This window comes from Phaethon lepturus, unplaced genomic scaffold (genome assembly GCF_000687285.1).
Source record: "Phaethon lepturus isolate BGI_N335 unplaced genomic scaffold, ASM68728v1 scaffold12255, whole genome shotgun sequence".
NCBI lineage: Eukaryota > Metazoa > Chordata > Aves > Phaethontiformes > Phaethontidae > Phaethon > Phaethon lepturus.
In genome coordinates this window covers 1-16,951 of record NW_010539909.1, presented here as the reverse complement: position 1 = coordinate 16,951, position 16,951 = coordinate 1, and the positions used below count along the sequence as shown (strand labels likewise).

General features: G+C 43.6%; 1 protein-coding gene across 1 annotated transcript; it reads left to right on the top strand.

Annotated features, from left to right (window-relative positions):
• Positions 1-11,565: 11,565 nt before the first annotated feature.
• Positions 11,566-13,742, top strand: LOC104620917 (vitelline membrane outer layer protein 1-like). Its single transcript, XM_010287272.1, is given in 4 exon segments — positions 11,566-11,700; positions 11,847-11,933; positions 12,616-12,710; positions 13,457-13,742. Coding segments are annotated over 4 exon segments (603 nt in total).
• The last annotated feature ends 3,209 nt before the right edge of the window (positions 13,743-16,951 follow it).

Below are 16,951 nucleotides of genomic sequence, written 5' to 3'. Positions count from 1 at the left end.
TCGGAAGAGAAGCTTCCTTTTACCAGTAAACACTTTGGTCCCACTGTCCCAGCTGGCATCGCCTTCTCCAGGTGGGCTTGCATGAATGCACATGGCTGGGGGAGGAGGTGGGAGGGTGTCCTGTGGCTGCCAGAGCTCTGCGGGCAAATGGATGCTACCCTTTTCCAGGATGGCAGCAACTCCCCTGCCTTCTGCTTGTGGCTGTGCTGGCCTCCTCTTGCTTCTGTCTGTGTTAATGGTCAGTACCTAGGTGCAAGGAGAGAGACATCCACCTTCTCTGTTTGCCGCTCCATGACTCTTTTTACCTCCTCAGGACTTTCCTGCTCCCTGCAGCTCTCACCCATGAGAGCAAGAACTAGTGGGACGTTGCACATATGCCCCCATTTAATGCAACACTTTTAATGATGCTGGGGTAATTTGTCCTCTTTTCCTTTCCTTTCCAAGGCTTTGGGCAAGGGACAAAGCAGAAAATATCGCAAGGGACCGGATCTTAGCACCGGAGTCATGTGCAGGGAACCAGGGTCTGGATATGGTCAGTCTGGGATGACTGGGCAGCAAGACAGGGCCTGGAGCCTGGAACTTGAGCCCCTGCCGAGTGTGAATGTTGACTAGGGCACCTCTGTCATGCCTCACTCGGTGGTTCAAGGTAGATCACTTCAGTCATTCATAGAGGGCTTCCTAATCATTGGTTGTTTTCTGAGCTGTTTGGATTGAGACACTAGGGTCTCAACTGCAGAAGGGAATTTTGTACAAGCAGTCGTAGCCCTGCCTTGAATTTATTATATCTGATATAATACCTGAAACCTTGAAATCTAGTCAAGGAAATCTGGCACTCAGAGTAAATGGGTTCTTTTGTTTTTAGTCCACGCACCTTGGTTTCTGGACTATTACATGGAGGAATGTCACTCCCTCATTTCACAAGAGAAACTAATGTTTGTGGAGCCCTTGGATACCTCAGTGAAGAACACTATGGAAACTCCCAAAGCAAACAACTGGACCTTTCCAGATCAGGGTTTTAACAGAGTGTAAATAATATATAGATCATGCCCCAAACAGTTACCATTGTTTGCAGGTGGTGACCAACTCTTGCTTTTGAAGTTTATGACAGAGGTGAGGCAAGAGATGGAGGTTCAGCTCAATGTGTTTGCAGGAGTTGAATCCAAGTAGATACCAGGCTCCAAATCACAGAATAAATACCCATTCATAACTCAGAAGGAATAACCTTCATGTTTTCACTCCGAACTACACCCAGGTATAGGACATTTTGGGTTAATCTGTGCCTAACCAGCATTTTCCCCTATAGTCATCTGTTCCTGACAGAGACCCTAGAGTAACTCATCAGCAAAGTTGATGATCATACATGATTTGTCTTCTGGTTAGTCCAGAGCCTCCCATATGGTGTGAGTCATGATCCCCAAGCAAAGCCAGACCATTGGAGTTCATATAATTTTGTGACAAAGGAGAACTGAAGCAATGTTCCCAGGTCGGTGGTCCACTGGTCAGTGGTGAGGACTTTGGGACCTTGGTTTGAAGGCTGCTGATTGAAGGTCTGAGCTTTTAAGGCACTGCAAGCTCAAGGACATAAAGCCCTTTAGCACTTGCTAAACTTCAAGAATATAAATGAAGTCCAGAAGATTAATGCTGTGCTTAAAGGCTTTGCTGGATCAATATACCTTGCAGCATCAATTCCAGAGGTGGATGGCTAACTGTAGATGACAAAGTCTGTTTCACAGTAAATTCTCTAGATCAACATGACTGCCTGTGAAGAGCTCTTGAGAGAGAGAAAACTTTTGCTTGAGTTGATCCATCAGTGCAAATGGTCAGTCTGCAGCAATTGCCCATGGTAATTCCTAATTAACTTGAAGTATTTCTGCCTGTCATGGTTTAACTCCAGCCGGCAACTAAGCACCACTCAGTTGCTCACTCAATCCCCCCATGGTGGGATGGGGGAAAGAATTGGAAGAGTAAAAATGAGAAAACTCATGGGTTAAGATAAAGACAGTTTAATAAGTAAATAAAAAGCCTTGAACTCAAGCAAAGCAAAACAAGGAATTCATTCACCACTTCCCATCAGCAGGCAGGTGTTCAGCCATCTCCCATCTCCAGGGAAGCAGGGGTCCATCATGTGTAACGGTTACTTGGGAAGACAAATGCTTTAACTCTGAACGTCCCCCCCTCCCTTCTTCTTCCCCTAGCTTTATATGCCGAGCATGACATAATACGGTATGGAAGATTCTTTTGGTCAGTTGGGGTCAGCTGTCCCAGCTGTGTCTCCTCCCAGCTTCTTGTGCTCCCCCCAGCCTACTCACTGGTGGGATGGTGTGAGAAGCAGAAGAGGCCTTGACCCTGTGTAAGGACTGCTCCGATAATGAAAACTTCTCTACATTATTAACACTGTGTTCAGCACAAATCCAAAACATAGCCCCATACTAGTTTCTATGAAGAAAATTAACTCTATCCCAGCCAAAACCAGCACAGTGGCCTGCTTGAGTGCAAAAGGGTTGTAATTCCACATGTGCATTTCCAGTAGAAACATGGACTCTCTCCCATGAGTCTTCATCTTAGGGTGATGGCCTCAAAACTCTCCGTTAAAACATGTGGTATAGTAGAGACCATTGCATTGCCTGGCTTTAGGCATAGGCCAGGGTGAAATCTGCTCTGTTTAGGAACATGCATCTCAGATTGGTGGCTAAAGTATTTTCGACCAACACCTGAATCACCTGAGTTGATGATACAAAAATTTGATATAAGAAAAAGAACTTAACATATATTAAACACTTTTAGGCATTTTGATGTCAAGGACATGCTGTCTCCTTTATTTCCATCCTCACTTTCACTCGTGTTCAGGATTTGCTAATAAAGTCCTTTTTTAAAATAAACGTGTACTTTGAATGATCTGGTATTTATCAAAATAATCTACAAATATTCCATTTTCTTTTCAGAGCTTTGTGCACAGTTTCTTTCTTTCCTTTCCTGCTTCCTCCTGTCCTCCGCCCCCCCGAGTAGACCTCAGTCTGCTCTTTCTGGCTTGGTGGTACCAAGCTAGCATGCATAGCTACCCTGTCACTGCGGGCGTGGCCAAAACCCATCCATAGCACATGCTGCCCTTTTCCACAGGACAGTCAAAGGGGAAGGAAAGGAGCTGAGGAGGATGGTCCAGATCCACCACTAGGAGCTTGGGGAAGGTGACATCAGTGACAAGAGCAGTTGTGAGGTCCCAGCTCTCTGCAGGGGACACTCTGGGACTGAAGTACCCTTGCTGGCATTGCTCTTAGCACCAGATAGCTTTCCATGGCCAAGTGATGAGGGCTGGCTTGACTCCGCAGTGCTGATGGATCTGCATCCCAATGCAGAATGTACTGTAGCTGGTGGCAGCCTGTGCCCACCAAGGGAACTGCTTGGTTTACTGGAGAAGAAAGTCCAGGTATGCGCTAGCGTGTACACAGTATATAAAGCCAGTGGAGTAGGACCCTGACATGGAGCAGGGGGATGGATCATGTTGGACTGATCAGATACACCACAGAACTCATTTTCAGGGGACTGAACAGCCTTGTGGCTATGGTTAAGGCTAATCCTGAGAACTTCCAAATATATTTTCAGAATAAGTTGCTGGAGTGAAGAGATCTTCAATTGAAGATATAGTCATAGATTTGCACCGGGTGTAAATTGACATTTGGTCTCTGGCTGTCAGTAAATCTGCACTACAGGAGGGTCTATCTCTTTTTGGTTTTTTGTTAATTAGCAATTTGAATCAACGGTAAAAAATGTCAAAAGCCTGATGCAGTTGTAGAAACATATATCGAGCCATGTTCCACAGGAGACTGTACTGCATCTGGAATTACTCAGTATTTTTATTAATCACTTGCATGGTAGAATAGAGTTTGCTTATTAAATTTATAGATGGCATCAGCCTGGGAGATGCTGAAGACACTAGAGGATGGGGATAAAATTCAAAATAAGCACAGGTGCAAAGTATTTCACGGATGTGAGAATAGCAACCTTCAAAGAGACTTGAGAGAATGACTACTGAGGCAGCAGTTCTACAGGAAGAGAGGTGCCGGTCCCACCCTTGCTATCTAATCGGGCATTTTAACTAAATAAGCAAGTAGAAAGTTTCCACCTTTCAAGTATCATGCTGCAATGGCAAGATCTCTGTTGAAATGCTGTTCAAAACAGATGTGACCAGATGAGTATCGTCCAGGAGAGATCAGCAAAAATGATGAGAGTTCTAGAAAACAGTGTATCTAAGATAAAACCTTCAGAAAGGGCCAAGTGTCAGTACCAAATGAGACAGTGCCTTGGTTTCTATTGTCACCCGATGGTGTCCTGTACTCCGGGCAAAAATGGGCTGAGTTGTCTGCTCTGACTTTATCTGCAGGTCCCAGCTGTTCTTCTCGCAGCTTCCCTCCACCTCCTTCCAGCACACCTGGGCGGCAGCCAGACAGCACCTCTCTCCATCCCCAGCTGCCATCGTACAGTTCTGCCTCAGCAGGACTTTTGTAGTCACTATTCTCTGGTCCTTATTAGTGAACCTCTTTTCCTGCAAAGTCTGGCCTCTAAAGCAGCCTTGAGGAAAATAAGTGAATGTCTCAATGCAAAGAGTGTAAACAACCATGAGACATGAGCAAAACAATTTCTTCATCACTGGCCATGGTCTCTGCTTGCTTTCTGCTCAAAAGGTTTCTTAAGGATATTTGATTTGCTTGCTGGCCATCCTATGCAGGTGGAAATCACAATGAGATCTCAATGACAAGTGGACCCTTTATGTGTTTTCTCTTCTTGTGTGGGCATGATAGACAGCAACTAATATTGAAATTAATTTATTATGGAGGAAAAGTGCAGGGATCCTCTGTAGCAAGTCTGAGTGTAGTGGATCATAAGCTGAGCGTGAGGCAACAGTATCACACTGTTGTGAAAATGACAGGAATCATACCGGAATGCCTAAACAACAGTGCAACCTTCCAGCCACACTGAATAATCCTTTTTCTCTCCTCAGCATTTTGATTTGTTTTAGCTGTGATATTAGGTAAGTTCCAGACAATGAAATTCAACGAAGCTGCAGACCTGCTGAAAGAAGAGAGCAAAAACATATTCCTAAACCAACCCCAAAACCACCAGATCTAGAAAATTATATAAGCGGTAGGACTGAAAAAACTGAGATTATTTAAGTAAGAAGACAAGACTGAAGAGGGGTGTGAAAATAGTCTTCATGTAAATGTAAATAGTCTTCGTGTAAATGGTTGTGAAGGAAAGAAACAAATAAACTATACTACTATGAACAAGAAAAAACAGTAGTCTTACATTTCAGCGGGTGTTAGGGGAGCCAGTCCAACAGTAAGGACAGCTGAGCACTAGACTCTTGCTTAAGGGATTAGACTCTCGCTTAAGGGATCTGTAGTGTGTTTCTCATTGAAAGTTTTTAAGCACAGGTTGGAGAAACATCTTTCATCCTTCAGGAAACACTTAGGTGTGGACTGATCCTGCCTTAGGGCTTCAGGCAGGGACAAGCTGTCTTGTTATGTTTCTTCAGGTTCTCTGTCTCGGATTCATTTACAGAGAGAATTTTTCTGTGGCACTCACTGGCAAAAATAAGCAGTTTTGGCATGCTGGCTCCCAGAGAGGAATCAGGAACTGAAAGAAATTGAGCGCTCCCACTGCAGGGAAATTAGGCTTTCACAAGAATGTGTTAAAACAATATTAGTCATTGTAAACAAAAATTACAATGAGCAAATAAAGAATAAGGCTATAGAAAGAAGACATACCATAACTCATAGATGGCTAAGTTAATTCTATTGATAATACAAAAATAAAAAATGTAAGAAACTGTAAAGACTGTAATTTCTCTGTTAAAAAATACTAATGGATGCTCAGCTTAGTAGATAAGATAACTAAATTGTCTAAGATTCTGAGGAAAAGTTTTATATGAAAGTTGGGGTCATGGGCAGGTGGGAAACTGCCTGAAAACAAGTTCACAACAAGAAGAGCACCACCTCAGCGTGGAGGTCTTCTTCACATCCCGTCACTAATGCAAAACTGTCTCCTCCTACATCTGAGAAATAGCTATACTTAGTCTGTTGTTTGCTGTAAAGCTTCCTTCTCTGCTCAAGTATCTAGAAAATCCTGGCTCTTGTCTCACTTCTGACGTCTCTCACTTGCATTTTTCCTGCTATTCTATTTTCTATTCATCTGAGTCAATTTAGCAAATGAGAAAATGAGGACCAGACAGCACATAATTTGATTACTCATGTTCTCTTAAACATTTGCCCATATTGCTGAAAACTAATTCTAATTCAGCACTACTGTTTTTAGCCTACTAAAACCTAAAAAGAGGTTAAGGTTGTATGACTAGTCCAGATGGGGATCATGCCTCCTTGTAGTCAGCAGAAATGAATGCGTATTTTTAGGAAAAGGTTCATGTGAAGGTATCTGTTTCTCTCTATTGTCGTCATGTTGTCTCTCTCAGCAGCTATAAAGGAAGCCCAATTCTCCCCACTATGAAGAGAGACATCTGCACTGTGGATGTCTACATTGATTCAGAATCTCACCTCTTATATCTAAATAATACAACCCTTTGCTTATATGTACTTTCATAGAATAGAATAGATTCTTTATTGCCCTTTCGTGTTTCTTTGGCAATAGGTGTGATTTCTGGGTTTGCTGATGTACTGTTTCCATGAGATAGTGTGTTTTTTTTGCAGGATGTAGTTATCCATGGAGTGTCTCATCCTCATCCCAAGCTGCAAGTGGGGGAGGTTTGACAGAGCCAGGCTGTGTGATTTACACCTGATTTATATCTAATTGTAATGGTCAGTTTGGACATTAGAGCTCCTGAGGAATATGGCTACTGAGAGCTGATGGGTGGCAACCAGTATCTTGGTAACAGAGTGGGAGGAGTATAAAATGGCCTGGAGCACACAAACACACAGTTACTCAGCCAAAACTGTCGCTCTGTACTTACTGACTTCTTTGGTGAATGCTCTCTACCTCCACTCCTCTACTGAGTTCCTGGGCAATTGCTGCCTTCAACCTTTCCTATGGCTCAGTCAAAACACATCACTGAGATCATCTTCATGGGCATTTACCCTGACTTGTTGTTCCTGTCAACTCCCTTCCAGTTCACAGAATGACAGTCAGAGAATGGTTGAGGTTGAAGGGACCTCTGGAGATCACCTGCTCCAACTGCCTCCTCCAGCAGGTTGCTCAGGACCATGTGCAGATGTCTTTTGAATATCTCCAAGGATGGAGACCCCCACAACCTCTCTGGGTATCTGTGCCAGCGCTCAGACATCCTCACTGAAAAAAAATGTTTTCTGAAGTTCAGAGAGAATCTCCTGTGTTTCAGTTTGTGACCGTTGCCTCTTGTCCTGTCCCTAGGCACCATTGAAAAAGAGCCTGTCTCCACCCTCTTTGCATCCTCCCTTTAGGTATTTATATACATGGATAAGATCCTCCCAGAGCCTTCTCTTCTCCACGTTAAACAGTCCCAGCTCTCTAGGGCTTTCCTCATAGAAGAGATGTTCCAGTCTCTTAATCATCTTCATGACCCTTCATTGGACTCTTGCCAGTATGTCTCCTTTGTACAGAGGATCCCAGAAATGAACACAGCACTCCACATGTGGCCTCACCACTGCTGAGTAAAGTGGAAGGATCACCTCCCTTGACCTGCTGTCAATGTTTTGCCTGATGCAGCCCAAGATTCCTATGCCGCCTTTGCTGCAAGACCACATGCTGGCTCGTGTTCAACCTAGTGTCCACCAGGGCCCCCAGGTCCTTTCCTGCAAAGCTGCTTTCCAGCAAGGTGTCCAGCAGAATGTAGTTGTGCATGGGATAGTTCCTCCCCAGGTGCAGGACTTTGCACTGCTCCTTGTTGAACTTCATGAGGTTCCTGTTGGCCTGTTTCTCCAGCCTGCTGAGGTCCCTCTGGATGGCAGTACAACCCCCTAGCATTCAGCCACTCCTCCCAGTTTTGTGTTGTCAGCAAACTTGCTGAGAGTACACTGCCCCATCACCAGATCATTGATGAAGATGTTAAATGGGATTGGACCTAGTACTGACCTCTGGGGTACGATGCTAGTTCCTGGCCTCCAACTAGACTTCATTCCACTCTCTGGATCCACTGTCAGATGTTCAGCCAGTTTTCAATCCACCTGAGTTTCCTCTAGGTTTTATTCACTTGCAGAGAAAATTAATTCATCATCAGTTGCTTTCACCTCCCAAGCCCAGAGGACCTGCTGGCAGCTTAACAGATGATCTATGTGCAGATGTAGTTCCTGGACCTCAATCCAGGTCACACAAAGAAGATTTCATGTTGAAACTTTTTTTTTAATTCCACAGACTGGAATGGAGAAGTTCTTGCTTGTATCTGACGGGCTGATTCAAGTGTGTTTCTGAGTTGTGGACATCAGTGTACAATGATTGTTCTTTGTTTCTGTCCCTTGGCTAACCATCATACTAGACCCCTCCCTGCTCCTGGAAACTTCTGGTGTGAGCTGGATCCTGCAAAGAGAGGAGTAAAAATGTCCAAGACAGAGGATAATATGAATAGCTGAAAGTTATGATAGAATGCTCATTTCTACTTCTATCTCTTGTTGATAAAAGCAACTTCAAACTTTTTCTAAATTAGTATATTTAACCCTTTGCAGGAAATTCTACAAAACACATAGTAAAAGGAGGTGATAGGAACTGATTTTCTCTGCCTTCCACAGAAATCATAACAATAATTAATAGGTTTTAAAAATGCCCAATCCTCACAATTTAAAAAAAACTAAAAAACAGAAATGACCCTAGTGCATGACCTTCTTCAGAACACAGAGAGTACCACGCTGAAATTCATCAGGGTCTGCACGGGCTTGCAGGGCTTCTGACAGACCATCAGGGGCAGGGTAGAAGTACGTGGGCTGCAAATGGAGAGCAGAGCCGCTGGAGACTGAAACGGGAGTGAGAAAATTGAAGCAGGTGTGGTCTTGCACGACTTCACAGCCTGTTGCTGGCTTTTCAAAAGCTGTAGGAAGAGGCTAGGCAGTCCGGGAAGCCTCTCAAATGATCATTGTTCTTTGGGTAGCAGAAGATATACACGAATATGAGAAACTGAGAATATGAGAAAGGCAACACACAATGGTGCCAAATAAAGTTTGTATTCCTAAGTGTATTTTCAAGGGTAAAAATGAAATTAATTTTCATTTTTGAAAATTAAAAATGAATTAATTTTCAACAGTTGCTAATGTGTAATTTTTTCAATAACATCATAAAATAAGGCCAATTTTGTATAGTATATGTTTTTAAATGTTATAGATACACATTTATTTTTCATGTTTGATTAGGTTTTAAATATGTCATAAGAAAAAAATAATAATTTTATGAAACTAATATACTAAATTATATTAATATGTTTATTTTAAAATTTTAGAACTATTTATAAAAGCTGAAAAGTAGTGGCGTAATTTTTATACTTCTCTGCTTGCAAAAATAACTGTGTTCATCTGGATGAATAATGAAAGGATGAAATACCCTGTATCATCATCATTTTACTCTTGTCATGTTTTATTAATCAAATTCATCAGTTTACCAATTTTCTTTAAAACTGTGTTCTGACATTATTTCAAGGATTTTAAAATACAGGAGAGGGGCAAGAAAGTAGGGTACGTGTGTCAGTAAGAGGTCCGGATCTCACCACTGTAAAGTTTTTTTATTTTGGTATTTCAGGTAAGCTGATCTTAGAAAAGTTTTCGAGGCATCCAAACGAAATTAGCAAGTGTCAATGGCAGCTCTGCTTTTACATATTAAATGTACTCTGAAATCAAGTCCAAGGAACCTCACATTTGGCAGCCCAGGTTACCAGGTAGTTTCTTTGGTTGTGAATGGGGAAAACGGTACTTCCCAAGCCCCAGAGTGACAGTGCTCGTCCTGGGCTCGAGCTTTCTTAGGGGCCTCTGAAGTGTGCGGAGGAGTCATTTCTCATGGCCAAATCCCTGAAGGTGGCCTCTGCCTCACCCTGCTCCCTGGTCGCACTCTGGGCTCACCGTGCCCTGGGATTCTCCCTCTGGGGCTGGGAGGAGATGGGCATCTCCTGATCGGAGCAGTCTGAGGGGAGGTGGGTCCTGCCAGGACATCTGCATCACTGCTGCCAGAGGTCAAGCAGCCAAGGGCGTTGGTTTCGGGCCAGCAAAGGAGAAATGAATGTGGGGATCCTGCTGCTTCTTTTGTGGTGTTAATACCAGGTCCCAGCCGCTTCTTTCTGACTCCTTCTGCTCCTTTCTACTCATGTGCAGCCAAGGGCAGGTCTGGGTGTCCCCGGCTGCCACCATGTGCCCCTGCCTGAGCAAACACATCTGGCTCGCCAGCTGTGATTGCACAGTCCTTGTAGGGCAAAGCATGTTTCCTCTGGGTTTTGACACCCCCTTGGAGAAGTAAGATGAAAGTCCTGGTTTAAAAAGGAAAACAGGCTGTGCCTCCGTCACATGCTGTGCTGTTTGGGTGCCTTCCAGCGGAAGGCTCGTCCAGCTGCCCATCACCTCCGTTTGCAGATATTGTTACCTGCACAAAGCACTGACAAGCAGAAGGGGAGTACAGAGCCGAGGGTGGGAAAGACAACATCGCTTCTTAATGGGACAGGAACAGAGAGGAGCAGAGCAGACACTGAAAGAGAAGCCTGGAGGAGGGAGACTCTTTGTCTTCTGATAATTCAAGGTTTGGCACCCCATCTTGCTATAAAATCCTGAGCCTCGAGATACTTTCATCAAATGTATTCTCCTCTTTTCCTCTTGAACAGAGAAACAGCTTCTGCCAGACCCTGCAAGCCTGAGTAGGGGCCCTAGGGAGCGTTGGTTATCTGTATGTTAAAAAAGTCTCAACTCCAGGGTTTCACCTCTCCCTGCATCCTGGCATCCTCAAAGACTCTGCACTCAAGTCCAGTATCACCTTTCTGGAAAACCTGCTTTCCATCTCCCCCTCCCAATGACATTTATTTTGCTGTCTCTCTAAGAATCACTGTGGGCATCCCAGCATGCCTGACTTCAGTTAAGTTTCTCGCAAAGCACAGTGTCTTTTATTAAAATAAAAATCACAGTGAAAAAAAATAAATAAAAAAAAATCAGTGTGAAAAAAATGATACTGAAACCATAAAGAGCCTACACATATGTCAAGCTTATCAGGAATCCTATTCAACAGAGAGTGTTGGGAGACATAAGGCTTGAGTTTACTTATACTTTGTTCCAGACCAAGTCCCCTATGTTTCTTTGTATAGGTTAGCCTATACGAAGCCAGACACCCATCAATAACTAAGATGGTTATGACAGCTTCCCTCAAAAGGCAAACATGCCCCATCCCTGGCAACATTCCAGGTCAGGTTGGACGGGGCTCTGAGTAACCTGCTCTAGTTGAAGATGTCCCTGCTCATTGCAGGGGGGTTGGACTAGATGACTTTTAAAGGTCCCTTCCAACCCAAACTAATCTATAATTCTATGATCCCCATGGCTGCAGGAATTGATATCAAACCTCTGCCAAGCTGCTCCACAGGCACCACGAGCACTGCAAGGGGCACTCAGGTCTCACTATAACCCTTCAGTGATGGTGGATACCACTGCAGCCACAGCATCTGCTCCTCCCACGGGAGCTCCTCACGGGCACTGCGAGCTGGTCAGCAAGTGCTGTGTCCCTGCCCAGGTGGAAACTATGGTTCCTACGGTGTTTGTCGATGGACTGGTGGGGAAAAGCAAGGTGCCTCGGCAGGGAATAAATTCCCCTGTCCACATACCAGCTCTCCTTCAGCAGGTGCAGAATGCAAGAGATGAAGCTTTTCATGCTAGCTACCCTTATCCTGCCCATCTCCCTCTGCACCCTGGGCACAGGAGCGCGTGAATGCTGGAGGCCACTGGGGCAAGTGGAGGAGTTGGCAATTTTGCCGCTGTGGCTATGCCAATGGATTTGTGCTGAAGGTAAAATTCTCCCTCTTTCCCACCATCTCCTGTCCCTGCACACTGGTCTACAGCTCTCCGCCTCCCAGGAGGGTCTTCTCCAGAGTCTACGGGCTTTTTGCAGAGTTTTTCCTCTTCCTGAGTATGGTACTCTGTACATAAAACTACGCATCTTCTGGAAAATTTAGCCCAGAAAACGTTGCAACTGTAGTTACACCAGTAAAGAAAAATACATTGTTTTTTTTTTTTTCTTTTAGGACCAGAGGTCCCGCATTAGATACAGCAAAAACAGAGCTACTCAGCTACTATTGTTTCGCTCTCAATCTGGATAGAATGTGCTTGTAGATGCACAGTCTGCATGTGGCTGATGTTGCTGGGAGAAGCCACACCAGTGCTGAAATCTGCTGCTGGAGTCAGGGAGAGAAGCAGCCTCCTCCAGTTTCTCTCCTGGGACTCAGAGTCTCTGCCTTACATGTTGGGTCAGGAACAGTTAGAAAACACAAAGAAGAACATGTTACAAGGGTTATGTAGGTACATTGCAGTTTCCCAGTGACAGACATCTTTTCCCATGTGCTTGTCAAGACATTTTCTCTTTCTTATTACAGAAAGGCGTTGGGACTGTATATAACTGGCACTTAAAGGACTTTTCCTGGGTCTTCTCCCTCTTGCCTTTACTTCTGTCCCTGCATGACTTCTACTGCAGGTGGAGCCCTCCCAGTTTGGAAGAGATGACACAGCTCTGAACAGCATACACCTGCATTGTCAAGATGACACAGTCATCGAGTCCTTGGTGGGGGAGTAGGTAAAACTGGTTTCTCCCTTGGTTGTCATGCACCAGCTCACAAAATGTCCATAGGTGTCACCATTTGCAGGGGTCTCTTTTCTGACTTGTTTTGTCTGTGTAGTGCTGGAGCATAAAGTAAATTAAAACAGGTGGTTGGGATTTTTGTTCATTTATTTTTAGGGTAACTAAATGCAGTTACTACATGTTACTGCCTTCTGTTTCCTCTTGAAATTTCTGCAGAGCACTGTGAACACACGAAGTATAGTCCTAGGGAATGAGTCCTTCTTTGGAAATCTGCAACACATGGGGCAAATGAGAGAAAAGGGGTTTTAGCCACACGTTTAGAAACTGTTTGGGTGAAGCCCTGGCCCTGCTGCAGTGAACAGCTCTGCACCCCGGCAGCGACTGCTCTCCCTGCTGTGTGTACTTGTACTTGTGTGTACTGGTGTGTACTTGTCAGACCACTCAGGGATAAAACATGTGCTCAGGCTGCCCTTGGAGTTTCCACCAGAACCATTACTATCCAATCTTGGTCTTCCTGGTGTTTTTCTGATGAGATACCAATAAAGAGAAAAGTACACCCTTGTAAGGGAAGGAAAAAAAGAAGGAGAAAGTAAGGGGCCCCAGGCTGCAGCAGGATCTTGTGCTGGTCACCGCAGTGAGCAAGGAAGTGTTAAGCTTCAGGACAGCATGAGAAGGAGAAGGAGCACTTCCCAGGAGTTTGCAGAGGCCAGATATTCCTCTGTCTGCTTTTTGTCAGGTGGGGTACCTGGACCAGCTTCCAAGTTTGCCCTGGAGGCTACTTGATTACCTTCTCACTGAGAACAGAGAAGTCCTAAGGAGGAGGTGATGACACAGCAGCCAACAACATCCAGTTCAGATGTTCAGATGCAACTGTACTAGTAGGTGGTGGACTGTCGTGGGGTAGATTTGGCCCATGGAGCAAAAGCTGCAACATATGCAGTCTCCAGACCAGGGTAGAGCCCCCACAGGGGCTTCAGGATAACACAGCACTCAACAATGTGAAATTTTTCTGCTATAAATGAACACTTCTTCATCACTGCCTACACATCCCATATCCCACAGCAAATGAAACATCAGTAAAGCTTGGCCCTGGCTTTATACTGGGACATGCCTTTGATGTTTTTACTGTTTGCCTCTTGCTGTACTGTCCAGTGCCTTAGATGATGACGTCTTTTACAGCTACCACTACATTAGCATAGCTTCTCATAGTTAACCAAAGTGTATTAAGTTCACAAGAATCATCACATCATGCAACTGCTAATATAACACTGTGATAATGCCCAATCTCTTGAAAATTGCTCAGAGCTGAGGAACAGATCTTTCTTGTTTTTGTCTGACTGGTGAGTTTCTTTCAGGTTTGCTCTGCCCATTTTTTCCTTGTTTGAAATAATATTTGAGTTGTTGACATGACAGACAGGGAAGAATGGGTATTAGTTTGAGTTTACTTGAGGTTTCTGGCCAAAGAGAGAATGACCAATGAGAGCTAAATGGGGTGAAATGGAAATCTGGGTGGGATCATGAGGAGAGTCAAAGGTTTGGTATCATTGCACACTCGTAACTTTAATTGCCTGAGGACTTGTACATGTTTTATACAAGCAATCTGTTAGCTCATACCTGAGCTCCTGCTCCTCGTGCTTGGAAAGTGTGCTTACACTGAGCATTCATCTAAGTGTGGCTATGGTGCCACCTGGGCTGTAGCTCCCCAAAGCTCCCTTGTTGCTGCTTTGTAGTGTGATCCACTGGCTCACCTAGATGTTAATGCAAAACTCATTTTCATGGGGCTTTTTTTTTGGTTGTTGTTGCCTCTGGGCTTCATACTCTAAATAGAATGGGAAGAATCCAAACTAAAAATAAACTCTATGCCATTCATCCAATTTTTATCCTCCAATTTTCTGGATAAGCTTGAAGTTATTACCTTGTCCTGATGTGATAGATGTAAATGTGAATGTACTCTTGATTTGGGGAAAAGTCATGCCTGGGGATCATTATTGTGCCCTAATATCTGTGCCTCTCTGAGCACCTTTTGGGAAGTGTAGCAGTTGCTATTCTCTCAAAGCAATGCTTTATACATCTTTGTGTACTTGAAACAAGGTAGGGGCGTGGTGTTGTCATTCTCTAGGTGACTGCTTGGGCTGTGGGGAGGTTGTGTCCAGGACCACAGCCATGTGGAGAAGCACAGAGCTGATGGGTGGAGGTTGCTTCTGCCAGTTCACATCCTCTGCTTAGCACACACACAGCAGCCATCACCACTCTGGCTCTTCACCCATGTGAAATTTTCTTCCTGTCACTTACCTAAAAAAATGCTCAAATAATAATTGTATTTTCTTTTAAGAGAAATGGAATATAGCAAGCAAAAGAATAGAACAAACATGATATATACTTTGGTTAAAAGGGTTTTGATAAAAAAATCAGGGGTTTGCTTTTGAGTAGATCACTGATCTGTCTACTCTGTGTGCCGTCTCTGGTGGCAGTGCTCAGTATCTAATGCTTGCTAAAGTTTCTCTGAGTCAGGGAAGTCATGAGTATGAATGTTATTGGTAAAGCCAACAGCAATGGGTGTTTGGTGTTCGGTTACGTTCTCCAATACTGGCCTTTGGAGCACAGAGCAATTTCTCATAACACTTGTGTAATTTGCCTCCCAGTCACTGTTTTTGACAACACAGTAATTTTCCAAGCAGTGGATGATCAGTGGAGAAGCCAACTATACAGAACTCAGGACTGATTGCATCTACTGCAACCAGGTGGAGAATAAAACCTTTCTGTTGGCTCTGTCTGTACTGTACAGGGTATTGCTTCCCATGTGCTGCTTCCTGAGGTGCAGCTGGAGTAAACGGATGCATCTCCAACAGCATCATTCAAAGTTACCTTTAAGTGAAGCACTTACCAAAGTCTCCGTGGTGTAAGAAGAAATCTTAGAAATATTCCTGGATTTGAAAGATTTTATTCTTAAAAAAATAATATGAAACTTTCCAGCCAGACCTTCTGCTGCAAACTTGCATGGCTCTCATTTATTTATCTGAGGATCTGATTTATTTCTTAGCCTTTTAAGCTGTTTTTTTATAATTTGGTATTTTTAAGTGATCCTTTAACTGCCTTCTGTCCTCCTCTTGACTGCAGATATTTTAAGCATGCAATTGTTTTTTTAAAGAAATGCTAATTTTGCAAACCCAACCCAGTCAGCACTTGAAATGCAAGGGATTATTAGCTTCAAGGAAACATTTTGTAACTTCCATCTCCAGTTGGGAGTTTCATGAAAAAAATTATGCCATATATTCAGCTCTCTGTAAATATTCAAATCCCTCAGCTCTAGTACTTAGTAGCAAAAAAAAACCCCTGAAGTAGCAACCTTTCTCTAACAAGCTGAACTAAACTAAATTAAAACTATATCCTGATGCTATCAAAGTTAACTGGGTTTAACAGTGACCACACAGAAACTTAACTTCCAAAATGACTCTGTTTTCAAATCCCACACATGGACATATCTTAATTGCATCTAGTTGCTTGACTTCCATTTTCTTATGAGAAAGGGATCATTTCAGCTTGTAAACTGACCATCCAGTATAATTAGTGAGGTGATATTTGAGGACATAAAAATAAAAATAGCTGCACTGATCTAAAAAAAACAGGCTTTGTTCAATGAAAGTGAACATTAATCGTGGTGAGATTATCTGCACCATCTTCCAAAGCTTGGGGAATCCCTTTGCTCGGGCAGAGGCAGCTCCATGCACTTCACCGAAGTTTTAGGAGGCCAACTACTGGTCACCTTCCACCAGAACAAGTAGGACAAGTAAAAATCATCAAGTATTTTATATTACAATATAGTATGATCAGTGTCACCAGCAAATGCAGCAATATGACATTTCAAATGATTTTTTTCTCAGCATGTAAGTTGTGTGTCTTGGAAAGACATGCTGTGTGAATCTACGTTCTGTGTGCAGCCAGTTACGTGTGGGGAAAGAGGTCTGGTAGTTTCTCTGTTCTGCGGGTAGAGCTGTCCTCGAAGAGTGTTAATTCTTGGAACTGTTATTATTGCTGAGCTGAAGTGCCTAAAAGAAGGAATTTTCTTTTGAGTGATTTGTTCAAGAAGCAGTGCCTGTTTTCTTATGTGTCTGTATGTATGTATATATGCACACAATTGAAAAACTTGATCTTCCTATTGCACATTTCTTCTCCAGAGGGGAGGCCAAGCTTCAAGACTCTAAACATCACAGAATCACAGAATCACAGAAAC